The 27,919-nt window shown below is 37.8% G+C and overlaps 2 protein-coding genes across 7 annotated transcripts in view; one reads left to right on the top strand and one right to left on the bottom strand.

Moving 5' to 3' along the window:
- Positions 1–8,621, top strand: part of AK5 (adenylate kinase 5) — a 263,180-nt gene extending 254,559 nt beyond the window's left edge. The window contains exon 14 of one of the 2 annotated variants that reach the window (XM_010857602.1): positions 7,299–8,621. In XM_010857602.1, coding sequence (XP_010855904.1) covers positions 7,299–7,367 — 69 coding nt within the window. In that variant the 3' untranslated portion in view covers positions 7,368–8,621. The remainder of the gene's footprint in view (positions 1–7,298) is intronic. The other variant, XM_010857603.1, reaches the window with a different exon arrangement.
- A 4,512-nt stretch (positions 8,622–13,133) lies between these two features.
- Positions 13,134–27,919, bottom strand: part of ZZZ3 (zinc finger, ZZ-type containing 3) — a 119,687-nt gene continuing 104,901 nt past the window's right edge. For all 5 annotated transcript variants that reach the window (XM_010857598.1, XM_010857601.1, XM_010857597.1 and 2 more), the window contains 7 exons: positions 27,665–27,736; positions 25,567–25,668; positions 24,564–24,659; positions 22,503–22,655; positions 17,711–17,845; positions 14,718–14,818; positions 13,134–14,429 (listed from right to left, as the gene is read on the bottom strand). In XM_010857598.1, coding sequence (XP_010855900.1) covers positions 14,285–14,429; positions 14,718–14,818; positions 17,711–17,845; positions 22,503–22,655; positions 24,564–24,659; positions 25,567–25,668; positions 27,665–27,736 — 804 coding nt within the window. In that variant the 3' untranslated portion in view covers positions 13,134–14,284. The remainder of the gene's footprint in view (positions 14,430–14,717; positions 14,819–17,710; positions 17,846–22,502; positions 22,656–24,563; positions 24,660–25,566; positions 25,669–27,664; positions 27,737–27,919) is intronic.

The following is a 27,919-nucleotide window of genomic DNA, read 5'->3' as shown; positions in this document are numbered from 1 at the left end:
CATTCCTCCCTTATGCAATAAATTTTCTAGAAGGAATTATCCAGTAGAGATATGATCTGGGCCAAGTAGGTAATTTACATTTTCCTAGTATTCTCGTTCACCAAGAAAAAAAGAAGTAGCAAAAAACAAGTCATATTAATTTAACAATATATTTTCTTTAACCTAATATAGCCTAAATATTATCATTTTAACATGTAATCAATATAAAAAATAATATTGAGATGGTTTTACATTCTTTTTTTAATCTCTGTCTTCAAAATCTGGTACTTAAGCCTATCTCAATTCACGTGCTAAATTTTCATCAGAAATACTAGAATGGTATTTGTATTTCATAAAATTTACAATTGAAAAGGTAGATTTCACACACTCAAGTTGTTCAAATATATTTTTAATTTTCCAATAACTGAGTCAAGTATTAGTTTTTAAAGTTAATTTTAATTACAGAACATCAAAAACTTAATTCCTCTGGTGTACTGACCACATTTCAGGTGTTCCGAAGCCACCTGTGGCTGGTAGCTACTGTATCCTGGGTAGTCCTAACTTCTTCAAGGAAGTTTGAACTAAGTCCTGCAAGTAAGGAAGGGAACCACAGAGTCATTTCAAGCAGGGACATGGCTGATCAGATCTGTTTAGAAAGGTCACTTTTAGAAAGGATAGTTTGGTTTTTTTCCATATCTGTGAAAAGATCTGCTAGTCAAATGTAAACTTTGGACAAAATTGGGAGGAGGAGAAGGAAGGAAATAGAATAGCAAGTTTAAACGGGCAGACTGCTGTTACCCTGGGAAGTCCTGTGAAAAGAGCAGTCATCAACGTGCAGATTATGAATCATCCTTGTATTTTTGTTAAAGCTCGTCCTTAAAGTAAAGGTACATTGTCCTCCTTCTTTCTAAGGCCTTGAGAGTGAGAAGGAATGTGTGACGTGACCAGATCAATGAAGTGGACAACTCCCCAGGGGCAGCCTTTTTCATGATCCTAACTTTGCAAAAGTGCATCTGATGATTGTCCACAGACATGCACAAGTTCTAAGCACCCCTCCCCTCTGGCGATAGGGATCCCTGTGGTTGAACAGAGGACGGGGTGAAAGAGGAAGAAGGTGGCCCACACAATCAGCATAAATCACTCAGTGGCAGCTTGGGTTTGTCCCAGGAGCCCCATGGCGCCAATACATGAAAAATGAAACTCAAGCAATGTTTTGAATAGTGTGGGAAAATTCAGGAAAAACACTCGATCTAGGCAGTGTTTAAAACAGCTGACTATTTTATGGTTCATAAATTCATAGAACTAAAGAAAAAGAGTAGACAAAACGTGCCAATCCCAGGGTGATATAACTACTTTCCTAATTTATGATCTGTTCCGCTGACAGCTGAGCAGAAATATTATCTCTGATTAGTTTTCCTTTGAGAAGTCAGGTGAAACCTCAGAAATTTAATCATAGCTCCTATTCGCTGGCCTTTAGTTTTCTTGTTTAAAAATTCTTTTGTATATTGGTCACTTAACTGCAGGACTTTATATCAAGTCTCATAACAAGAAGGGTAATAAGTTCTCCAAGCAAATCCACTTACCTGGTTTTCAATTAAATTAAAGATATGAAAACCTCGTACATTCCGACTCAGCTGATTTAGAACTGGAGCTCCTTTGGGGTAAGATCATGGGGTTTACTTTCACTCTTCCTGGGTAAAGAAGGTTGCTGTACATTGATATTATCAGCATTGATGACATGTTGAAAACTGACTGTAAGTGGGAGGACACCATATTTTTGAGTTTGCACAATTGCCGAGGAAGCTCTCTTCACACTGAACAGTTAGTGTGCCGTTTACACAGGATTCTCATCTGTTCACTAAAGACTTAACACTAGTGCCTTGTGAGCTAGTTTAAATTTGCTGAAGTTGTGAGCACCGAGAATAGTTCCTGTTGCTTAGAAAGCACTTAGGAGGTTGGTTCTTTTCCATTTCCTATGAGTTCCACAGTTACATATGAAAATATAAAAGCCACTGGTTGTTCTCTTAAAATATTCCCCTTGTGGGTATTAGATGAGATTAAGGAAATGTCCAGGTAATTGCTCAAGAACTGGAGGACAGATTTGGAGAGTAGACAGAAGGCTTTCGTCCCACTCTGTTACTTGGGCTCTCTTTCGCTCCATAAAAGTCCAACCCATTCTTTTCCCAACATGCTCATGCCCACATGCACACACACACACACACACAAGTGTGTGTGTGTGCATCTCATTGGCTCTAAAATTCTATTCTCAGAGTTTTGCTTCTGGGGCCTAATGAGGGTCTCAGATTAGTTTCATAGATTTCCTACTCACTGGAGTCAAAGGCTGCTTTCTCCATCTAGAAAGCCTGATTATTTGATTTTGTCTTGAAATCTCCTCACGTCCTTGGGCTCCACAGAGGCACACACCACAGCACGTGACTCTGGATGGCAATGAGTAGCTTTCTTTTCTTTAATTAAATAAATAAATCCCTGGATTTAAGCCACAAAGCAAAATGAAGAAGGGAGGTATTGGATGAAAATAGAAACGGGAAATGGTCCAGTTAAAGCTCCAGGGCATGACTCACTCCTGCAGCCCAGCTCGCAGCTCCCCCCAAACATCAGCCTTGGCCTGACTGACACGATCCCATTGAAATGCCTTCCTCCCCCAAGTCCCCTCCATTGGAAAATATCAAGTGTCGCCCTTCAGATGCTTGTTCTCATTAGCCCTTGTATCTGAAACAAAGTTGCCCAGTTTTTACAGAGGGGAATCCCATACCATTCTATAAAGTCCAGATTGCGGATCAGAAAATAGACTCCAACAGTGTATTTCTGGCCCTACAACAGCCTGTTTATGTAAAGAAAGGGAAGAAGGAATGGGAAAATGAGGGTACTTTTTCTTTTTTCTTTAACCTTTATTGAAACATAGTTGACTTACGATGTGTTAGTTTCAGGTGTACAGCAAAGTGATTCCATTATACATATATATTTATACATACTTCTTAAGATTCTTTTCCATTATAGGTTATTACAAGATATTGAGTACAGCTCCTGTGCTTCCCTGGTAGCTCAGTGGTGAAGTATCTGCCTGCAATACAGGGTACACGGGTTCGATCCCTGGGTCGGCAATGTCCCCTGGAGAAGGAACCCACTCAAGTATATTTGCCTGAGAAATCCCATGAACAAAGGAGCCTGGGGGCCCAGGAGGTCACCAGAGTCAGACACAACTTAGCGACTATACCACCGCCACTACCACCACCCTGTGCTATACAGCAGGTCCTTGTTGTTGATCTATTTTACATAAGGTAGTCTGAAAAGTGAAAAGTGTTAGTTGCTCAGTCATGCCTGACTCTTTTTCAGCCCCATGCACTGTAGCCCGCCAGGCTCCTCTGTCCTTAGAATTCTCCAGGCAAGTACTGGAGTGGGTAGCCATTCCCTTCTCCAGAATATCTTCCCGACCCAGGGATTGAACCTGGGTCTCCTGCATTGCAGATTCTTTACTGTCTGAGCCACCAGGGAGTCACCCAGTAGTATGTATATTTTAATTTCAAACTCCTAATTTATCCCTCCCCAATGCCTTTTCCCTTTGGTAACCATAAATTTGTTTTCTATGTCTATTAGTCTTTTTCTGGTTAGTAAATAAGTTCATTTGTCATTATTTTTAGATTCCACAAATAAGCAATACCATATGGTATTTGTCTTTTTCTGACTTACTTCACTTATTGTGACAATCTCTAGGTCCAACCAGGTTGCTGCAAGTGCCATTATTTCATTCTTTTTGATGGCCAAATAATATTCCATTGTATCTATGTACCACATCTTCTTTATCCATTCATCTGTCGATGGACCTTTAAGTTGCCTCCATGTCATAACTATTGTAAATAGTGCTATGAACACTACGGTGCATGTATTCTTTTGAATAATAGTTTTCTCCAAACATATGCCTAGGAGTGAGATCATTGGAGAGGATCCAGTGGAGAGGTGGAAAGTGTCACTTGGAGAGGACACTTTCTTTCATTCAACTTCTCTTTCCTTTGCCTACCTCTCTAGAGTCAAGCTCTGAGGGTACAAATGCTGAGTGATGGCCCTGTCATCAAAGAGCTGGCTGTGTAGATATTTGGGATAGTGGTAGGTTATATCTGGCCAAGAAGTAAAAAGTTGAACATCACAGTGAACTGCAACCACTTGAAAATGTTGAAAGAGCCATTATTTCATTACGATGACAAGTAGGGAAAGTTAACACTAGAAAGAAATGTTGTTATAATGAACAAATGTGTTTTCATCAGTCTAGAAGAAATTCTGGTTAACAGTCAACCAAATTATATGACTTTGACACTGCCATTATACCAAATTAGCAGGTTATCAATCAACAAAAAAATGGAGGAAAAAAGAGAGGATGTAATCAGTGTTCTTTTAAAAGAAATATTTTGTACGAATAATTTATCAGTGTTAGGAAACATGATGCGTATTAGATAGGAGACAAGAAGTGGGAAACATAAGCGTGAGTTTCTTTTGGAAGGAAGAAAAATTTAGAAAAGCATGTAAGGTTACAAGTGCTGGGTGGCATTGGTTAGAAAAGAGTGGGTTGGAAGAGGGAAATGTTACAGGACTAGTTAGTAGAAATAGGGGACGTGTTAGGTCAGTTAAATGCAACTAGAGTTCAACAAGACATTATGGAGAACAGATAAAGAGGAAACTGCAAAATATAGTTAGGGTAACTATAACTAGTTAGGGTTTGTCCAAATGAAGCAGAGGCTGTAACCAAACCGAAAAGCCCTCTACAGGCATCCCTGGATTAGATAATTATAATGAGAAAGCCTACATGCAAATAAAGTAGAAGGTGACTTGGGGGTCAATCCGTAATTAGCTGCTTCTTCTGGAGGAGATTGGAGTGAACTTTGGGAAGTGTTTGTGCCAGGTACAAAGCATTGGAAACAAGGAGAGAAAACTTACAAGGATGTACTGAAAGGTTGTAGAGTCTCTGCTCAGGGAACTTCCTGGGGAACAGAGACCTGATACCTCTTGCACTGATACAGTCACAGATCATGTAAATAATAAGCCTGTGCTATGGATTTACCTCTGCTCACCCACCCTCCGTGAGAGGAGGTGAGGAAAGTGAATTTACAGTCTCTTTTTCTCTTCCCTCCTCCCAGTATTTGAAAAGGTGTGTTAGAGGACTGCTCAGCAGGACAACAAGCAGTGGCAGGGACAAAGTGCGGATGAACCTTGAAAACATGCTTAGTGAAAGAAAAATCACAAAAGACTGCGTATTATGTGATTCCATTTATATAAAATGTCCAAACAGGCAAATCTATGGAGATACAAGCTCATCCCAACCTATTCTTCTAGCCTCCCCACTTCCTTTGAAACTAGTTTGCACAAAGAACGTAGACAGGACCAATCATCTAGTGTTTCTCAAAGTGTGGGCCAAGATGACCCACATCAAGATCATTGGGAGAACTTATGAAATATGCAGATTAGAAGGCCAGCCCAAACTCACCAAATGAAAACCTCTGGAGATGAAGTCTGAAGAAGCTCACTGCCCCAACCCTTCTGTGAGTCTCATTCCAATCACCAGGCTTCTACTTTCTATGGACACTACGTGTGCAGTGGGACAAACCTCAGCAATTGGCACGATTTTAGGGAATTTTGAAAGGAAGGGATAGTAGTGCCTTCATGCCCAGAAAATCAGCTCCCCTCCGCTTCCTCTGTAGCTGGCTCCTTGTCCCGGTGTATCAAGTCTCCAAGAGGACTCTGCCTTAGCATCTAGCACCCCTGCAAGTTGAGGTCCCAGCTTTTGCTTTCTCCGCACTCATCCCTCTTATCCCCCAACTTCTGCCCTATTCATACCCTGCCCCAAACACTCCAGAACACTCAGAAGTCTCATTTTAACTAACTTGAGTCTTTCCATGACCTTTAACAATAATTTGTTTACCTCAATAGGCTCCTAGTCTTTGCTGTTGTTGTTAGGCCAGTTTTAGGTTCACCGCAAAATCGAGCACTAACAACAGCAGCAAAGACTAGGAGCCTATTGAGGTAAACAAATTATTGTTAAAGGTCATGGAAAGACTTGAGTATATACTCCCTGGCCCCAAACACACACAACCTCTCCCACTATCAACATCCTACACAGAATTCCCTGGAGGTTCTAGTAGTCAGGATTCCAAGTTTTCACTGCCATGGTCCAGGTTGAATCCTTAGTCAGGGAACTGAGATCCTGCAAGCCACAAGGCACAACCAGAAAAACCACCCCCCACCCCGACCCCCACTAAACATCCCACACAGGAGCAGCACATACAGTATAACTGATGAACTTATATCAACACATCATCACCACTCAACAGAATTGATATTATGGGCTCACTTTTATTTGGCTGCACGGGGTCTTAGTTGCAGCATGCAAGATCTTCGTTGCAGCATGCAGACAGTTAGGTGTGGCATGCAGGATCTAGTTTTCTGACCACGGATAAAAGCTGGGCCCCTGCACTGACAGCACGGAGTCTTTAGCCACTGAACCACCATGGGAGTCCCAGGGTTCACTCTTGGCATGGCATGTTCTATGGGTTTTGACAAAGGTATAGCAGCGTGGATCCATGGTTACAGTACCACACAGAATAGTTTCACTACCATAAAAACCATGTGTTCCACTTACTCATTCCTCTCTCCCCCCAACTCAATATTTTTACTATGTCTCCATAGTTTTGTCATTTTTCCGTTGTTATATTGTATGCAGCCTTTTGAGATTGGCTTCTTTCATTTAGTAATATGTATTTACATTTCCTCCATGTCTTTTCATGGTTTGACAGCCCATTTCCTTTGAGCTCTAAATAATATCCCATTGCTTGGATGCACCACAGTTTATTTATCCACTCACCTAACTAAGGACATCTCTGTTGCTTCCAACTTTTTGCAATCATGAATAAAGCTCCTATAACCCTGTGTGCAGGTTTTTGTGTGGGCTCATTTGCCTAAGTACCAAGGAGCACAAACTGTTGGATCATATGCTAAGAATGCTTAATTTGTAAGAAATGGACAAATGGTTTTCCCAAGTGGCTGTACATTTTGCATTCCCGTCATTCCTGTGCCTCCCCACCCTCACCAGCATTTGATGTTTTAGACTTTGCCCATTCAAATAGTTGTGTAGTGGTATCTCATTATGTTAATTAGGCACCTAGTTTTTAAACAACTACTCTTTTCTCCATGGCTTTGGAGTCCTGTGTTTTAAACTTTTGCACTGCAACTTAAAAGCAGGTAATCTTTATTACTAAAAATGGTCTTATTTATAAACATTTCTTACAAACTTTCTCTTTCTTCCTTTTACACAGATAAATGCAGAGGGCACACCAGAAGAAGTTTTTCTTCAACTCTGCACAGCTATTGACTCTATTTTCTGAAGGCAAAAATGCATGTATGTTGACAGTGGAACAGAGAAAAATATTAAAAGGTTCATCGCTTAACACAGTATGTTTCAATTTAAACCTTCTGTGTGTCCCCCGCCTCAAAATCCTGACATTGCTGTTTGCTTCCCAGCTTGACCTGAGAGGTGTGTGGAAATCATGCATGGTGTATTTGGTATTATCCAGCCTTTTCTTCCTCAGTCAGACAGCAGTCTGCACTCACAGCACGCACTCTTTTCTGTCACCTCAGAGCTAAATTAGTCCGTGAACAGCAGTGCAGTGCCCGTCGGTGTCAGTTGTGCCTTCAGGACTAATCATTTGATTCTACTCTCCTCAGAGAGGGAGGAGTTAGCGTCCTTAACGCCACATCACATCTCCCTTCCTCTCTTCAAGATTCGTTACTGAACTGAAGGCCCTTAATATGGGGGGCAAGCTGGGGCATCGCCCTCTGGAAGCTGTTTCCTCAAAGTCTCATCCAGCTCAGAACCACAGAGATTGGGTTAACAAGTGAACACCAACTGTTCCTAAGAAATTTGATTAAATTTCTAAAAATGTTATAAAAGCTTTTTAAAATTTGAAAGTGTATAGCTTTTTCCAAGATAGCAAAATCTAGACTAGTCACCGATAACATTTCTCTATTCATTTCTATAAAACTGGCTACTTGGAATACTGTCATATTGGCTAAGAGAACAAACTGGATAAACTGTCTAACCTAGACTCTTCTATAAAACAGTTGGTGCATCTGGGGAATTATAATTAATACCAATGACCACACAGAATTTAAAAGCATGAGGTGATTTGTTATTGCATTCACTGGGCTAACATCAACTTGTGTCACCTGTGTAGTTACCAAGCGAGTAAGAAATGTAATAACAAAACTGACGTGGGAGGAAGGGGCATGTCAGTACACAATGTTTATCAGAGTTTAATGCTGTATTTGTTCCATAAAGGCCCTTTACAGAGGTTTGCAAGCCTTATATCCATATGTAAAATTGTGTTTCCTCAAATCAAACCAGTGAAGTTTGGGTTCTCTTTTGTGCTACCAGCTGCCAAGTCAGAGTTTCTTATATATTCTACTGGAATAATTGCATTTAGTCACTACAAAATACCACAGTTTCAATTTGCATGATTTTTTTTTTCTTCAATGGTTGTGCAGGATTGAAGGATTCATTTCTGGGACAGATTGTATTTTTTAAATCTTTTTTTTTTTTTCTTGAAATGGATATGTACAAATAAAATAAATGGAACACAGGATAACTCTTTTTCTATTTATTTGTAACTCACATCATTCTGGAAAGCATTTGAAGCCTTATTCCAAACAGAATTTCAAAGGCAAACACAGTAATAGTTGAGATTTATGATATGCTCATATGGTTTTAATTTTGGCCATAGATCAGTTTTGAGCTATTACAGAGAGCACTCTTAGTGTATTCATGATACATGGTAATTTTCATATTTCCTTTTACTCTAGCAGTCATTCTTAAACAGAAATGTCAGTGTTTGCTAAAGAAGAAATTAAATTTCTTTGGTTACAATTATGTCTCTATTAACAAAAAGGGGCATGTTCCTACAGCTCACACAGTTGTCAAATACTTTATTACTACCCCAAGTTGTAACACTCTCTACAGGGGAACACAAGGAGTATTTGAGCAAATTAGAGAGAGAGTTACAGGATGAAAATTATCAGTTGTGCCAGAAAACACAAAATGACTCTTTGTTGAGATTAACATTCTTTAAACACATACCACATATTGGTAAACAGTCCATGCCCACCACAGCTTTGACAGACAGCAGGGCAGCAGACAAGCCCAGCCATGGCTTTTATGGCTGCAGTTGGCTACCCTCTTAAGAAAAAAAGATTAGCAGGGGTAAATGGCTTTGCCCCAAAGAGTATCTAGAGGTACAAATCAAGTCTTCTACAAAACTGCTAAAATAGTCTACTGATTCGAATGGCTTGACATGACATCACTAAAGTCGTACGATTGTATAGTAGGAAAGGACTTTAGAGGTCTCTGCCCCTGGAAGAAGACCTTGTCTGTATGTATAAAATATCAAAACACAAACTCCTTTACAATGATCTACATTCAGAGCCTCACTTGATCTGGCCTTGTAGCCTCTCTCACCCCAACAACTACCACTCTCCTCTTGCTCTTCTGGTTCAAATGACACTGGCCCTCTGTTGCCTGAATAAGCTAAGCTCTCTAATGGGTCAGGATCCCTGGCCATGCTATCCTTCTGCCTCTTCCTCCAGATTATCCACAAGGCTAAATCCCTCACCCCATTTAGGTCTCTGTTCAAACTGACTCTTGTTGTTGAGGTGTTCTATGAGTACTCCTTCTAAATGACAGACTGGTCCTGATAATTCTTTTTTTTTTCAAGCATTATTTTTCTTCACAGCATTTATCTCTGCCTAAAATTATAAAGTATTTTTATTTACTTGTTTACTGTAGATCTTCGGCATTAGAATATAAGCTTCAGAAAAGCAAGGCTCCGTATCCTCAGTTCTACACATAGCCATCATTATGGAGGGCTAACACTTAAATCCTCTGAACCTTGGTTTTCTCATATGTACAGTGGAGGTCACAATCATAAGTAACCTCACAGAGGTGTTGTGAGGATTAAAGAGGTTAATAATACGTGTAAATCATTTACTAGTTCCTAGTGCTCAATAAAAGGTAGTTCTTTGTCAACATTTATTGAGTGTCTCATTTAAACAACTGAGACTAGGACCCAGAATTTCCATTCTAGTTTCTATTACATCACTCTAAAAACATGGAAGAAAATGGGCTCCCAGGGAGGACCAAAATCTCAGCCATCTAGGTCTGAACCACATCCTCTAGATTAGACAGGATGTAATAATCCTTTAGTCTTCCCAGAGTCCTGCAAAGATCTCCTGAGGCAAATCTTCTAAGGGTCCCACAGACGCACTCGCAGACACTCAGGCATAGGTGATTTTTCTAACTTTCTAGAGAAAAAAATGTAACCAAAACATCAGTCCTATTACCAATAAATATTTATTGAGAATCTACCAAGAGCCAGACCGTAGGTATAAAGGTAGACACGGATGGTCTCTGTCTTCATGGAGCTAAATGTGACACCATGCTCAAAAATCCATTTAATCAGCTACTTGAACTTTAAGGGAAAAGGTTCCCCCCAGGCCACCTCAGGATCATATAAATAGAAGCACATTGTTCATCAAGATATGAAATAAAAACTAACCTTTAGAACCTACATAGAACAATACCTGCATAATCTTGTGGAAAAACCTACTTGTTATCTGGAGACTTTCAAGTCCATTCAATGTACCTAGAATAACAGCGTTCAAACTTTGTTACCCACAGTAAGAAATATAGTAATTTATATAGCATGCCATTCTTATGTTTATAACATAGAATTTTTGCAAAGTATTTATCCTTACTACATGTCATATACTGTTTTTTTCATTTCATAAAAAAATGTTCTTCATACCCCAGTAAATTGTTGTGTTCTGCAATTTAAACAAAAGGGAAAAGGAGAGAAAAATGGACATGGCATACTACTATGCTGAGAGGTACCAAACATGCAGGGAAAACAAACTGTACCTGAGGCAGGAGACCCAAGCCTTTAGTCCCAGCTTTGCCTAAAAAGCCTTATGACCACATGTTTGCCGTCAAATTAGAAGACGTAAATTATGTTTGTTTCCGTACTTCATCACAGGGCAAGCTGAGTGCTTTTTCCCCAGCCACAGATGTGCTTCTCTATTCTGAGCTATAAACCTGGATGCTTGCTCAGATTTATACTCTAGGATGCATAGCGCACCAGAATAAGACAGAAAAGCAACTCCTGCACACCTTCACCTCCAACACCTCAGTGACCCCTGACAAAGGGAATATTCTTGTGCAGGAAATAGGGTAGTGAGGCAGACGCTGACCTGGGAGCAATCTGTCTGGGTTAAAATCTAAGCATCACCACGTTACTAACCATATTGACCTTGGGCAAGTTACTTAACCTCTCTGGCTAGACTTCCTGATATGAAACCAGGATAATAAATGAACCTGCCTCATAAAATTGTAAGGATTAAATCTGTTACTATACGCTTGCTTGGCACATAACAAGCACTCTATCAGTGTTTGCTATTATTCTTAGTGCATATCACACCAAACAAAATTTCCACTGCCTAAACCTGAAAGCAGTGGTTTTAGGTGTCCTTAAAAGTTCTTAAGGGAGATCAACCCTGAATATTCACTGGAAGGACTGATGCTGAAGCCAAAGCTCCAGGATTCTGATCATCTGATGTGAACAGATGACTCACTGGAAAAGTCCCTAATGCTGGGAAAGACTGAAGGCAGAAGAGGGTGTCAGAGGATGAGATGGCTGGACAGCATCAACGATGCAATGAACATGAACTTGGGCAAACTCCAGGAGATGGTGAGGGACAGGGAGGTCTGGCATGCTGCAGTCCATGGAGTTGCAAAGAGTCGGACACGACTGGGCGACTGAACAGCAACAGAAGTTCCTTCAGTTCTTAGCAAATAACTTGAGCATAGTATTTCAGAAAATACAACTGACCTACTGCATACTACTGAATAAGTGATGCTTTAACAAGTAGGTCTATGTTTGTCTCAACGCCAAAGCTTCCATGTAGGAGATGGAAGGCCTACTTGCAAATATGACAGCCCTGCCCATTCCTGCAATCTTCAAATTAAAACAACAATACACACTACCACTAACTACTACCCTTTTAAAGTCATGAGGACTATTTGCTTAGAGCTGAAAAATGCAAAATAAACACATCTTTGCTTAAGCAGAAAAGAATCCTCTTTGTCACTCAAAATTTTCAAAAATCTTTTGCCCTTAAAAAAAAAATTTAAGTGGGTTTGTTATCACTCTTTCAAAGCATACACGATAGTTTATGGGATTTTTGAATGGCTCTGAATGGTTCTTCAAAATTGATTGGTATTATTCCTATACAAACATAGAAGTTACAGAAGTTACCATCAGTGCCACCTACTATCTTACCACAAGTTGAAGGTAGAGCTTCTGGAATATTCACTTGCAGTTTAACAGCCAAATGCCCAAACTGCTGATTCCCCTCTTCTTCCCCCAACTAATAATTTCAGGGCATAAAGTTTAGCTGAAGTCCATTTCCCTTTTTTCTGATGTGATATATTTTACCAAAATCATCAGTATACTTTAATCAATATATTACTTTTAAAATTCTCATATTTCTATAGTTAAAATTATATTACTTTTCTCAATTAAAAAATTCAGGGTATAATTTCAGTACACTATAATGTATTGAAGAGGACTGGTAAATAATGTCCCCTTGATTTAAAACTGGAAAAAACGAGACTAAAAATTGTGTCAGTATACTTAATTAATCTTAGAATATTTACATTTCCCATTAATCAATAATAATTTCCAGAGAATACAGTGATTTTAAAAAACTACTTATGTAACACATGGGGAGGCTTACTTTCATCAAAAAGAATAAGTAAAAATTTTCAACATAAGTTTAGTTTTCACATCTGGACATTAATTATTGCCTTTTTTATTTAACCATGGTATGCATTCTTTTTTTAAACCTAGTTTAGTGTCTCAGCAAACACTCTGAGTGAAAACATTACCATCTTTTACAGAGTTTCTCAAGTTTACCCTTTTCCATCATATAGTTCATATTCTTCTTAAAGGACAGGTAAATAAAAAAAAACCTAAAAAAAATTTGTTTTAACACTCATTAAAAAAGAAAATCCAAAATCTAACCAAAGGAAGTCACAACAAGCATTCTATAATATAAACAGACAGTATCCACATAGTTTATTTCTCACAGTTCTCCTGACAAATGAACATTATTCAAGAACATACTGTATACACAGATAAGAAGAAACATACAAAATGTTTTAAATGATGCACAACAAAATCCAGCAGTATAAAAGAATGCATGTGAACTCTTGCTCACTGCACAGACTAAATTTAATCACTTGTTTAAATAGTAATAAAAATACAATCTTTTATGGATCTTGTGCAGACTACAAAAGAGGGAAATTATTATCATATATATGATTTTTATATTAGGCAGTTTTCTTCAATGAGTTGCACTGACAACTCCAAATACAGAGGCAGAAGGCTGTGTATTTTAAAGAAATTAATATTGTGAATTAGAGACTTTACACAGTTACTACCACTGGCACTTTTCACCATAGTTTGTACACATCACATGATCATCTTATATAACATTACATTTAAAAAATATATCTGAGTGACAATTTTATAACATTCACACACCATGAGCTGGTTAAGGAAGCAATGCCACAGCTGCCTCCTGTAGTGCTTCACTGTTGGTAATAAGGACAGTTCATTCTGGTTAAAAGAAATTAGACATCAATATGGTTAAGCAGCTCCAATTTACTAAAGGCCATCAGGGGCCACCACTGGGACAGTGAGTTCTTTTAAAGTGTATATATCCTAGATGCAAACACCATCATTGGTTAAAACTTTGTCTAAAGAAGTCAGTTTCTGTGCTGGAAACTATTTTCACAAAACTGAAAGCTACTAAACTGTTTTAATATAAATACTTTGTCTTCTCATTAGCATATTTATGACCAAGTTCTTTGAAACCTTTGGAATTTACTCTCTCTTTAATATGTGCTCTCGTTTCCGTCTCCCCCATTTAAGATCACCACCTAAAAGGCTTTAAGGTGGTGGTGAGAATTTCACCAGGGAAACCCTTCGCTCACCAGGAATGTTCAGCTGCTGAACAGTGATCTAGAGCCACAACGGTGCAGAGCTGGACTTGACGAGAACACTCAGGAAGCTGTCATGCTGTGAGTGTCATTTCAGGGAAAGCAGAGAATCTTTCCAAACTGTGCACATAATTCACAATGATACCATTGCTATGTGTTGAAGAGGACTAGTGTATGATGTTCTCTTCCATGTCATCTGTTTGCTGGAAAGTAGTTTGGGTCAAGGTAATTATAACTGGTGCCCTGGGACACACAGTAGTCTCTGTCTAAGAATGTCTCTGACCGATAAACAGGTTCTAGTTGGTGATCTTCCTTGTGAATGTCTGTTTCATGAAGGCTGCAATGAAAACATACACAAACACATCATTATATGGTACTGCTTGCATTTTGCTGGAGATATTCTCAAATTCCTCATGGCTCTTCCTGTTTAAATCCATTAATCAAAATCTCTAATGGAAAGTTACTTGAGATGTGGTATGATTAAGGAAAATTTCTTAATTGTCTAGAACAGCAAAGTTTAATGCATTAAATGTGGTGGTTTTCTAAGTAGTTTAAGAAATCAAACTCACTAGTAGCTGAGAAGCTCTTGTCAAAATTTAAGACCTACAGTGAAGGAAACACTTACCAGTCTGAACAAGAATCACAGAAATCCAAAGACATTTCCGGAGGACAATCCTGGCAATGCCACCGAACACCCTGGATAGGTTCTATGCCACAGTTATCACACTAATAAAGATTCAGAGAGAAAAAGTATTCAGCTAAAATCATCTGCAAACCTGGGCATTTGATTATTAGTAGTTACTTACTTGAAAGGTACCTCAAACCAGTATACAATGACTGTGATTGAGAAGCACTGACGTAATACCATAGTTAAACTATCCAAATATGTTACAGAACTATTTAAAACAGGTTACCATAACTAACATAAATCCAAGTGAACACAAAATTCGCTCTGAACTTTTATCTTACTCAGTCACTTTCCAAAGCCAAGAAGGCTCCTATTAACCAATGCCCACCAAGAAGAAAAGGCAGCTCTTTCTCAGTGTTGTGACATTGTGGGAGCCAAGGTGTGTTCTGTGCAACTTAGAAACCAAAGTAAATGTCATTTCTAGTTTCTCTTATCATCAGGCCAACTAGAGTAGCTGACACACTGGCAAACTAGCCACAGCTGGGTTTTGCAATAGAATTATGAGAAGTAGAGACAGTTTCTTCCTGAAAAGACAAAGTTGTCAATTAGGAAAATCCCTAAGGGGAGAAGCAGGGCCACTGAAAGAGCAAGAGAAGAGAATCACTTAATGCAGTCTGGCTAATGGCCACTCTAGAGGATCAGAGGTACAAGAATTTTGTTTTAAACTTATCAGTCACAGCATACATCAGTGTTTTTATGTATACCACTTCCAGTGAATCTGTAGTTCATGGCCTCAATTTTACTTCCTCCAATCCCACCAAGTATAATCAGTTCTAACACTTACGGTGTTCTCAAATCTGTTAATCCTTCTATTTCCACACCCATCAGTCAAGTTCAGGACATTCTCATCTTTTGTCTAAATAAACCAGGAGAATCTCCCAACCAGTCTGTTGTTAGCCTTTCTTCCTCTTCATTCTCCATATTAAGGCCAGAGTGATCTTTTTCCCCCTCTACTTTTTTTTTTTCCCCAATTACATAAAAAAGCATACAAGAACAAATTATTATTTAAAGATTTTAATACTATAGTCAGAGATTAAGAGTTACCCTCTGTAAACCCACTGCCTTCCTAAGAGTTATATATTTTAAGAAAACAGAATGATCTTTCCTAAATGTAAATTTCATATTACTCTCTGCTTAAACTTCTTCAAAAGTTCTCCAACACTTAAGGAGAAAATTTGGCAAAATTTCCAAGGCAACTAAATAGCCTCATACTACTCTCCAGTGTGTACTCTAGTCATATGCAACTATTTCGCTCATTTAACTTCTCTAAATTACTTATGAGATGAAAACAGAATAAGGGAAGGGAGTCTGTTTATCGCTGAATCCCCTAGCACTTAGCAAAGTGCCTGGAATATAATGGGTTAGGGTCAAAATTTTGTGGAATGAATAAATGTATTTCTACCAGACTCACAAAAAACAGCAGAGATAACTGAATCTGAAAGGGGAAAAGAAATTTCTGATCTATTAACAATAGTAACAACCAAAGAAATAGCTCTATAGGTGAATGGATGGATAAAGGAAATGGTGTTCTCTGTCCTCCTCTACACACACATACACACACACACAGGACTATTATTCAGCCATAAGACAGGAAGAAATCTGTCAAAGCCATTTGTGACAACATAAATAAAACCTAAGGACATGATGCTAAATGAATTAAGTCAGACAAAGAAAGACAAATGCTATATGATCTCACTTAAATGGAGAATAAAAAAAGTTGAATTCAAAGAAGCAGAGAGAGAGGAGGTTATTGAGGGTGGGCAGGGGCTGCGGGGCCTGGGGCCGGAGGCAGGGTATGTGTGTCATTGGTCAAAGGGTACAAACTTTCAGTTATGAGTAAGTTCTGCACATCTAATGTATAGCATGGTGTGTGTGTGTCTGTGTGTGTGTGCACAGGTGTGCTCAGTTGTGTCCAACTCTTTGTGACCCTATGGATTGTAGCCCGCCAGGCTCCTCTGTCCATGAGGTTCGTTAGACAAGAATATTGGTGTGGGTTGTATAATTATAAACTGGTAAGTGTACAGAGGAAAAGGGTGGAATGTGAATTTATAACGGAGGGACTATTAAGTGCATGCTCAGTTGTATTCAACTCTGCGACCTTATAGACTACAGCCCACCAGGCTTCTCTTTTCATGGAATTTTCCAGGCAAGAACACTGGAGTGAGTTGCCATTTCCTCCTCCAAGCAATCTTCCTTACCCAGGGATCGAACCCACGTTTCCTACATGGCAGGGGATTCTTTACCACTGCATCATTGGGGAACCCCTTACAGTATGGTATATATAGTTAATAATATTGCATTGAATACCTGAAATTTGCTATGAGAGCAGATGTTAAGTGTTCTTGTCTCAAAAAAACAAGATAACTATGTGAGGTGAACTTTTTTTTATATCTTAAACTTTTTTATACCTTAAAATATTTACAATTTTTAGTCAGTTATATCTCGGTAAGTTTGAGAATAGCTAGAGAAAAATTTTGCCTTTCATATACTACCTCAAAGTTGCCTACAGCCATACCACCCTGAATGCAGCTGAAAGTGTTAGTCACTCAGTTGTGTCTGGCTCTTTGCAACCCCATGGATTAGGTTACCATTCTGTCCTCCAGGGGATCTTCCCAACCCAGGAACCAAACCTGAGTCTCTGGCACTGTAAGGCAGATTCTTTATCATCTGAGCCACCAGGGAACACACCAGATCTCATCTATTACCTCAAAGTATACCTGTATATTTTTCTTCTTTCTACTGAATCATAAATCTCGTGACACCAGTTTAACTGTGACACACTACTTTGTATAAATGAATAGGACAAGAGCTAAACTTACTTTTATCTGTGTGCTTGAAAGTTGTGGAGCTGAAAGCTCTGAAAACCACCTTAAATATCTCTTATCACTCTTTCAAAAATTAAATTAATAGAAAAATTAAGTAGAATTTACCTTGAATCCTACATGCTGCACAAATCCACTTTCAGCTTGAATTTGCTGAAGTTTTTGTTTTTTTAACTTTTTAAACTGTAATAGTTCCTTATATTCAGGTAAATTCCTATACGTGACAGGAATACTTTCTTCATCCTATTGAGGAAAAAAAAAAAAAAAACCAGTTAGCTTGACAATTAAAACAAATTAGTATGAGAAATACTGATAAAGAATATTTTTCTATTGACAAGGTATTTTTCACATTTAAAGAGACCCTCAACATTTTAGGGCTCATAGGAAATCAGTGCTGGTACCAGTAATATTTTAGACTAATACTTCTGGAGGGCTTCTTAATGCAACAGTAATACTAAACTACAGTAGGCAGCTTCATAATGCAAGTACCAGGGAATAAGCATGACTCCCACTTCTGCCATACCACAGACTAATGCAAACTCAACCCCTTCCCAACAAGTTCATGGAGACCTGAAAGACTCCTTATAATCTATTTCTTCCTGATCTGCAGGAAGCTCCTCTTCGCCAATCTAACAGATTTTTATGCTTCCTCAGGTAAATATGGCATTTTCTTTAAACAGGCAAAACAATCTCTATTCTGCCTTCTGCTCAGTACTCCAATGATCAAAACAGTACATTTCTCTTAAATGGATGAACTTAAGTTACAAAGATGATTATAAAGAACTGAGTATAAAGAATAGTAAAAACTACACAAATATATAAAGTTGAAGCTGACAGATGAAACACTAACTGCTTGCTATTCTCCCAATTTATTTGTGCTCTGCCACCCAGTATCTATTTCTTTCCTTTGCTATCTCATGACTGATCCCATGGTCACTGATTCCCACAATCCTCCTAAAAAGCACCTCCAATTCATTAATCCCATGTTCCATCAATTTCCAATCCTGGACCAGACAACCCCTATACCTCACATTCCTCCTGCTTCTCATGTTAAATATTATTAGTACTATGTTTATATTGTATCAAGGAAAATGATGTTTACACAAAGTATAGCATTTGCCCAATTTTTCAAAATTGGCTAAGATGGTAAATTTTATGTTATGGGTATTTGCCACAATTAAAAATAAAAATTCCAAACGCTTCAGTCATTAAAAAAGAAAAATCTTGCCATCTGCAGCATGAGGGATGGACTTGGGGCAATTAAGTGAAATAAGTCACTTATTTGGAGAAAGACAAATATCATGATTTCACTCATGCAGAATACTAAAAAATAAATACATAAACAAAACCAAAAACACACTCCAGTATAGAGAACAGATTGGTGTCCCTCCCATGGAAGGAAAAAGTGGCAGGGGTGGGAAAAATGGGTAGAGGGGATCAAATGTATGGTTATAGATGGAAACTCAATTATTGGTGGTAAGCACGCTATAATATACGTTAGTTGAGTTAAAATGCTGTACACATGAAACACACAATGTTATAAACCAAACAAATATTTTTTTAAATGTTCACCCACAAACAGATTTCCTAGTTATAATCATTTTAAAGTTACTTAAAGGAGAAAAACTATGACTAATTTTAAGTGGGGTTAAAACAGGATACAGATTCTCTCTCTAGCTCTGCTTTTCTGAAAAGAGAAACTGAAATCTATAAATTTTACAGTAGAGGGTTCATAAATAAACATTTAAATAGCTATATTAAAGTAATCAGAATGGTGTGAACTGGTACTCATTTAAAAATAAACAAAATCAAACAAAACTTAAATCAAATTCAACCACCTATACTACATTTTACCAATTTTCTCAAAATGTATTTCTCTTAAACATCCTACCATCACTCCTCACCTAGCTAAATTTTATTCTTCCTTTAATGATGACCTTGATATTACTTCCTTGGGTCTTCCTCTTAAATCCTCAATCTACATCAAGTCCCTCTAAAATAATTACAATCACACCTATTTTTGAAACACTTTTGTTCATAACTATGCAAACTGACTTCTAGCAGAGCCTGTTATGTTTTAAATATAAGTGAATAGTACTCAACTGAGTAATTATAATATTCACAAAATATAAAATTACACATAAATGTCATATCCTAAGACACAGCAGATAGTAGCTGCTTTTCAAAAGACAATTTAAAAAGCAAAAAAATTAAGAATATAGACATTTTATGGTAGTCTGATACAAAAGTATACAGTCAATATTTGATTAATCTAGAAAAAGAACAAATGAGATTTACTTTTATCTGCTGACTTTTCATTAAAATCTCCTTATCCAGTTACCACATATAATCAAAATATAAGGAAAGATACAAAGCAATCTTTATGTCCTTTAAGTGAGGAATCAGAAGCACATTACTTACTAAGAATTTTAGTATAGTAAAGTAAAAAAATATTAACAGCAATAAAAAGGAATCTCTATGAAGGGAAAATAAAATGAAAAGAATTAACCTAAATTAGCATCCAATGGATGACAACACAAAGAGGAATTAATCCTAGAATATTTAAAAAGTGTGATTTGACGTTATTTCTATAGTAGGATATATCCTAAGGCAAAAAAAGGCCACCCAAAAAACCTGTTTTCAGTATCATATTGTTGATGGTGGTGCTGGTATTAAATTCTGTGACTACTTGTGACCAGTGTGAGACAAAGAAAGTGAGCATTATGTTGTTATCACTAACAACTGGGATTTTTAGCATGGGAGAAAAATGATACATATTAAAGATCAATATAGGTAAGTAAAATTCTCGTAAGTCCTAAGTTGAATTTTAAATAAAAATATTAATTTATTATATCTTTTCATTTGAACAAATATATAACATTTCTCAGTTCTGTCCACTGTACAGGCTTAAGTACAATGATCAATCCAAAAGCAAGTAACATCATAGATTAGGATGTGTGTGTGCTTAGTTGCTAAGTCATGTCCAATTCTTTATGACCCCGTGGACCACAGCCTGCCAGGCTCCTCTGTCCAGGGGATTTCCAGGCAAGAATCCTGAAGTGGGTTGCCATTTCCTTCTCCAGGAGATCTTCCCGACACAGGGATTGAACCTGAGTCTCCTGCATTGCAGGCAGATTCTTTACCACTGAGCCACCAAGAAAATCCATAGACTTTTATTCCATTTTATTGGGACAGAGCCTCCAAATACCATTTCTCAATAAAAGAAAACAGAACTAATTTTAGCTCTGAAGCAGGAAATATATAAGATGAGCTTTTAATTTCCTTGTTCCAGCAGATAGTAAGAAGGCTATAAAAGACAACTAGAATCTTGTCAAATGATCTCAAAATCCAACTTGAATAGGTTACAACCAACCAATGGGCCAACTTGGACACTAATAAAGACAATAATGTCAATGCAATGAATTTGTCAATGCACATAAATATAAGTCCAAAAACTCATAAGAATACAAAAATTTTAAAACCTTATGAGTCATTTTGGAGGCTACTAGAGACCAAACTCACTATTTTAAAAACAGGAAAATAAAGGGGATGATCAAGCAATTATGCTGCCTTTTTTACATGTACCTTAGGATAATCAAAGGTTTGTCTAGTCAAGGCTATGGTTTTTCCTGTGGTCATGTATGGATGTGAGAGTTGGACTGTGAAGAAGGCTGAGCGCCGAAGAATCGATGCTTTTGAACTGTGGTGTTGGAGAAGACTCTTGAGAGTCCCTTGGACTGCAAGGAGATCCAACCAGTCCATTCTGAAGGAGATCAACCCTGGGATTTCTTTGGAAGGAATGATGCTAAAGCTGAAACTCTAGTACTTTGGCCACCTCATTCGAAGAGTTGACTCACTGGAAAAGACTCTGATTCTGGGAGGGATTGGGGGCATGAGGAAAAGGGGACAACAGAGGATGAGATGGCTGGATGGCATGGACGTGAGTCTCAGTGAACTCCGGGAGTTGGTGATGGACAGGGAAGCCTGGCGTGCTGCCATTCATGGGATCGCAAAGAGTTGGACACGACTAAGCGACTGATCTGATCTGATCTGATCTAGGATAATCAAATAGTTGATGGCAGGGTTACTTTACAGAATATTCTATCAAATACATGAAGAAAGAATTTTATTATTTTGTAACATCTAATGAGTTAATGGGTCAAAGCAGCAATCAATGGCTGCTATGTCAAAAGAAAGAGACAATCAAACTGATGAAAGTATACACGAAGTAGTCCTGCCCACCCTAACAAAAAACAAATCTGAATCTGATTAATTATCTAGATCTATCAACGTATAGGAGATTCAGAAAACAGAGGAATAGGTTACATGACACCAAGGAGATGCAAACAACAAAAGCTACACTGTGGTAAATTCTCTAAGACAAATAACCCAGGTTTTCAACAAAACAAGTATGGGGGGGTGGGAAGAGGTCTTTTGCAAATTATAATTTGGAAAATGTAAACTAACTGTGTATCTGATTATATAAAGGATTACTTTTTAATAAACATGATAATGACATTTCATAATGTCTGAAAATTGCTGCAAAATAATCCCAGAAAGACAGTTGGGGTGGGTAGGAAGTATAGATAAAAATAAGATTGCCACAAATTTATAACCATTAAAACTATATAATGGGTGCATGTGGGTTTATTTTTGAATTAGCTTGAAAGTTTCTTCTTAACATTTTTAAAGCCCAATGTAAAACAAGTTTAACTAGTTAATTCAAAAGAAAAGAAAGCAACATTATCTGAAGAATAGGAATAAACAGGAAATCCTGGTGCTCCCATTTTGCATTCTGATCTGTATAATATAAAGACAGATGTGGGGTCGCACAGAGTCAGACACGACTGGGGTGACTCAGCAGCAGCAGCAGGATACAGATACAGTATATATAACTTACTGATGCCTCCTCAACAGCAGTGTTCATATGGCTACGAAAACAGGATCGGTCATCATCTTCATCCATATACACTGGTGGTTCATGGGAAGTCATGAAAGTGGAAGGTTTAAAGAGATGCTTATTAAGGGGGTGTTGTCGTCTGCTTGTTGAAGACTAAGTGAGAAAACAAATTTTTAATTGGGATAGTGGACAATCATTAAAAGAATCAAAAATATAAATGCTATTTCCTGCAAGACTGTCTAATCAAAAGGGTCGAACCTCTATCCTTCAGCATACTTTTATGTGGTTGTTTTTTCTGCTACCTGGATTTTTAAAAGCACAACAAGCCTTAAATAAAAACAAACCAAACCAAACAAGCAATTAGAAATATAGGGGGAATATCCACATGGAGTATCGTGGACCACATGCTTGTATTTGTATCACCAACATTTTTCACACTCTTGGCATTCACATGCTGAACTCTTAAAGTCATCTTATAGATAATCAAGGAGGATGAAGTTAGCCAAAGCCAGATATAAAACTATCAAGTAAAATGAAAATTTCCCCAACACGATGAATGTTTGAAAATAGTATCTAATATTGATTGACTGCTTACCCTTCGTCAATGTCACTTAATCCTCAAAACATTCCTATAAAGCAGTTATTATCACCTCTAATTTAAAAGTGAAAAAACAGAGGCACAAGGAGGTGAACTTTTATGTTCAAAGTGCTGCAGCTAGAAAGTAGCAGAACCAAGATTATAAACTAGGTCTATATGGAGCAATGGCCTCACTGTGAACCACTATGCAGACTTCCTGTCTTCACTAACAGCATAGCCACGAAGAATACTTAAGCTACATGGAGAACCATTGTTTCATCTCAAAATTCGAACTCTAACCATGGCTAAGAATCACAACTATGACTGGGCCAGATCTCTACAGTCAAAATGCTTATTAAATTCCCAAAGGAGGAAACACATTTAGGCTTCTTTAGTATTCTTTTTGTTAGCATCATCTCGTTTTAGTGGTGAAAACATGAGGTGTACAACACATCTAAAGGTAACCCAGAAATCAGGACAATTAGATATTAGGTTAAATGCTGGTTGTTAAAGTTCCAACATTCTGAAGTTATAGGATGAATTCTACACACCTAAGATAGACAATGCTACAGTGGGGAGAGAAAAATACAAAATATTTTTAAAATATGAGAAATTAAAACAAGCTTCCAAAGTTTGGAAAAGAATAAAAATATTAAAACATAGAGATGTATGGACAATATACTTAATGTAAAATTATATAAAATAGTCAGCTTCAATAAGGAAGGGTAACAGCATTAGACACACTCCTAGCTTCTCTTTGTATGAAAGGTGGCAGTTTTTGGGAGGGAAGGTATCAGGATGATTTACCAACAAAATGAAAGAAGGACAATTATGTGCTTTTCCCCCCTTCAATTAAAGCAAAAAACTGGCTATAATTTCATGCAGTGCTCTACAATAGCTTTTTCACTGTACAGAGAAGCAAAGAATGGTCGAAGCGGCTTAGGAGCAGAATCAGAAGATCAATGATTCCCAGACTCGCTAGCTATGTGACTAGGCAATTTACTCAGTGTACTTAGCTTTCTCATCTATAAAAAAGGTTGTAAAACAGGACCTAGCTCAGAGCATTCAACAGTAAGAATAAAAGGTAGCTGTTAATATTAACATAAGTAAAGTGAAGGTGATACTACCCACACTTTTAAGAACTGTAGTGAAGATTAAATTGGATTTATACAACATATGTATAAAACAGAAATTGATTATATTATTAAAGAATCAAATATCCTAAAAAGTTTAACATTACAAAGGCCTTTCTGACATATATTCAATCTAATACCTTTCAAACAGTATTCATTCACATAAACTAACATACTCCTAAGAAAACACTGAAGTTCACTTATGCTCAATGTAACAAAATGTTTAGAGTGAGTTTCTTTAAAAATAAAATAATGTTGTTCTGAATAACATACATACTTTTACACAGCAACTCTGACTTTGATGATCTTAATCTGAGATCTAAAGTTTACTTTCACCAATTTTCTTTTTACCTTTTTGGAGTATATGTATAAGTTTGGTGTTCTGCCTGGGACTGGAATCCCAGCTTTAGTTAGTTTTATGAAATACTTCTGCACTCGGCTGGCAACCTAAGAAACATGACAAGCCTTTTAACATAATGAATGACAAGACATTCAGTACCAAAATAGTTTTAAAAATATACGTGTATCTTAATGAATAGTAACAACTTAATAGCTACATAAATCTAGAAATAGTTTTAAATTGCCAAAGACACTTGGACCAAAAAAATTGTTAAATTAAATCTGTTTGATTCCTAAGCTAAACACATCTTCAACTTGTGAACATTCGTGCATAAGCATAAAAACGTATCTATTAATATCAATGGGAACGTGAAGGAGAAAGCTGGCAGATATTTTTTTAGAAAGACAACCAGGGAATACTAATTAAGGCATTATCACAAATCTATTAGCATAGTCTAACCCAAAAGCACATAACTGCTGTACTCATCAAATACTAAATCACATTTTTACTTTTTAGTATTTCGTAATGATTCAAAGCAGAACTATCTTGAGTTGTTTCTAAAATCAATAAACAATGTTATTTTTTAAAACTCCACATACTATAGTATTGTGTAGCTAAAAATGAAGGAGCAGATCTGCTGATTTTAGCTGCATTATCCTTCACTTTAAAAAAAAAAAAAACAAAAAAACACATCAGGGACTTCCCTGGTGGTCCAGTAGTGAAGAATCCACCTGGCAATATAGGGACCATCAGTTCGATCCTTGGTCCAGGAAGATTCCACATGCTGCAGGGGAACTAGCCTGTGCACCACAACTACTGAGCCTGTATGCTACAGCTTGTGTTTCACAACAAGAAAACCACTACAATGAGAAGCTCACGCACTGCAGCTAGAATAACCCCCACTTGCTGCAACTAGAGAAAGCCTGCAGGCAGCTGCAAAGACCCAGCACAGTCTTTTAAATAACTTAAAATATAAAAAACATGCCAACAATATGGAGCCATCTCCTCAGTTACCTGTTTTGCTGTCCTGTTGCCCAGTTCATCTGCTATCTTCTGCCAGCGTCGAGATTCTACTTCTTCAGGAGGGTATTTCAGGAGTAGCTGTTCAAGCTTTTTCTAAGCCAAACCAAAGACCAAATTTAAGAAAAGTTTAATACTGAGTTTCTAAATAAATACATTCACCTTTCATCTTAAAAACTACAATACTCCCTCCCCAACATTAGGGGTTAGGTTAACTAGAAATCTTCATGGTAGGAAAAGTTTCTAGTAGGAATTTAAAACTTCACAAGGAAAATAAGAATCAAGACTAAACCGATGAAAGACCTTATAAAGATTTTTCTATTCACCTCAGTAAAAAGAAAGCACTCCTCAAAAAGGAAATATATTACACATTTTAGTGATTTCCACTGACCACATTTTCTTGCTAGACTATGTTTAAGCGACTATGGATCTGACAAAACTATATAAAAATTCATTTGTATTCTGACAGAATACTAAGAGATCTTTTCCTCCTTTGTGTGATCCTCTATTTAAATATTTAACTTTAATATTCTGACTTATCTTCAAAATTCTCCAGTAGTCCTAAGGATGCAGAATATTCTGGATGTTGAAATAAAAGGAATGTTATCACCCAGCTATCCCAGTGCGCAGGATCAGCTTTTAGGCACCATTGATTGGTATTATCTCTGCAGGGCTGAAAGACCAATAAACTGCCTTGGAGACTGGAGTGTGTGCTATGAATAATCTTCTTATCCTATCTTAGTATGGGCTTGGCTAAAGGAGTATTTTAACAGGTGGGCTTCCCTGGTAGCTCAGATGGTAAACAATCTGTCTGCATTGTAAGAGACCAGGGTTCGATTCCTGAGTTGGAAAGATCCCCTGGAGAAGGAAATGGCAACCCGCTCCAGTACTCTCAACTGGAGAATCCCAAGGACAGAGGAACCTGGCAGGCAACAGTGCGTTGTGCTGCAAAGAGCCAGACACGACTGACTAAGCACACACGAACAGGCTTCCCAGGTGGCACTAGTGATAAAGAACCTGCCTGCCAGTGCAGGAGACAAAAGAGATACGGGTTTGATCCTCGGGTTGGGAAGATCCCCTAGAGAAGGAAATCCCCCAGTGGGCTATGCATGGAGCTGCAAAGAGTCAGACATGATTGAGCATGCATGCACTTGGGCAAAGAATCTGCCTGCAATGTGGGAGACCCAGGATCGATCCCTGGGCTGAGATGATTCCCTGGACATGGAAATGGCAACCAACTCCAGTATTCTTGCCTGAAGAATCCCACAGACAGAGGAACCTGGTGGGCTACAGTCTGTAGGGCTGCACTGAGTCAAACACGACTGAAGTGACTTAGCACAAAGTTTTTTATAAACAGATCAACTCATTATAACTGTGGGGCTAATCCTTATATGAGATAGAATATATCTCAAACATTACCCACAAACAATCCTAGCTATATGCCCAAATGTAACAGAATACTATGACCTTGCTTTTTCAGCTCGTCTCCAAACAAAAGTAAGAATTCACTTTGAAGCATAGCTTTACTTGGCTCCAGGTTTTTCTGTCTCACAAAGCTGTATTACAAAAACTTTATTCCATCTGTTTCAGTATCTTTTTCAGGCCCCCTCCCAAAACCCAGGTTCCTTCTTTAGAAACCATCTCCTAAATGGAATTCATATATTCTCAGAATGAAAAATTCTTTACATCTGCAAAAAGGTATATAGAAATAAGTTTAAACATTTTAAATTCATGATTAAGAGGGATTGCATACAACAGTATACACTTCCCAGGTGGCGCTAGTGGCAAAGAATCCACCTGCCAATGCAGGAGACATAAGAGACAGATGTTCAAACTCTGGATTGGGAAGATCCCCTGGAGAAGGGCATGGCAACCTACTCTAGTATTCTTGCCTTGAGAATCCCATGGACAGATGAGTCTGGCAGACTATAGTCCACGTGGTTGCGAAGAGTCAGACACAACTGAAGTGACTCAGCACGCATACACACACACACACACACACACACACACACAATATACACTTTATTCACAATACTTACTCTAATTTTAACTGCATATTTTTTAACCTACACAATTGAGAAATATCTATTACCTGTTCTTCAACAGTCCACAATTGGTTAAATGTTTCAGGTTTGGTATCATCACACAGGCGTCCTCTTATCATCTGCATATAAAATAAAGCTTTGTCAGAGACAACATAACAGACTACTCTTTGATATGGCCAAATAACAAATGAATGATGACAACAACTTCATTTTAAAGAAAAAGAAATACTACTTTTTCATTCTGAACCCACGTTTATCAAAGTTCATCTAATTAACAGCAGCAAGGCCAGGTTACAACCAGC

The sequence above is a fragment of the Bison bison genome, unplaced genomic scaffold (genome assembly GCF_000754665.1).
Source record: "Bison bison bison isolate TAMUID 2011002044 unplaced genomic scaffold, Bison_UMD1.0 scf7180017864382, whole genome shotgun sequence".
Classification (NCBI taxonomy): domain Eukaryota; kingdom Metazoa; phylum Chordata; class Mammalia; order Artiodactyla; family Bovidae; genus Bison; species Bison bison.
The sequence above is the reverse complement of the archived record's forward strand: the minus strand, read 5'-3'. Positions and strand labels throughout refer to the sequence as shown.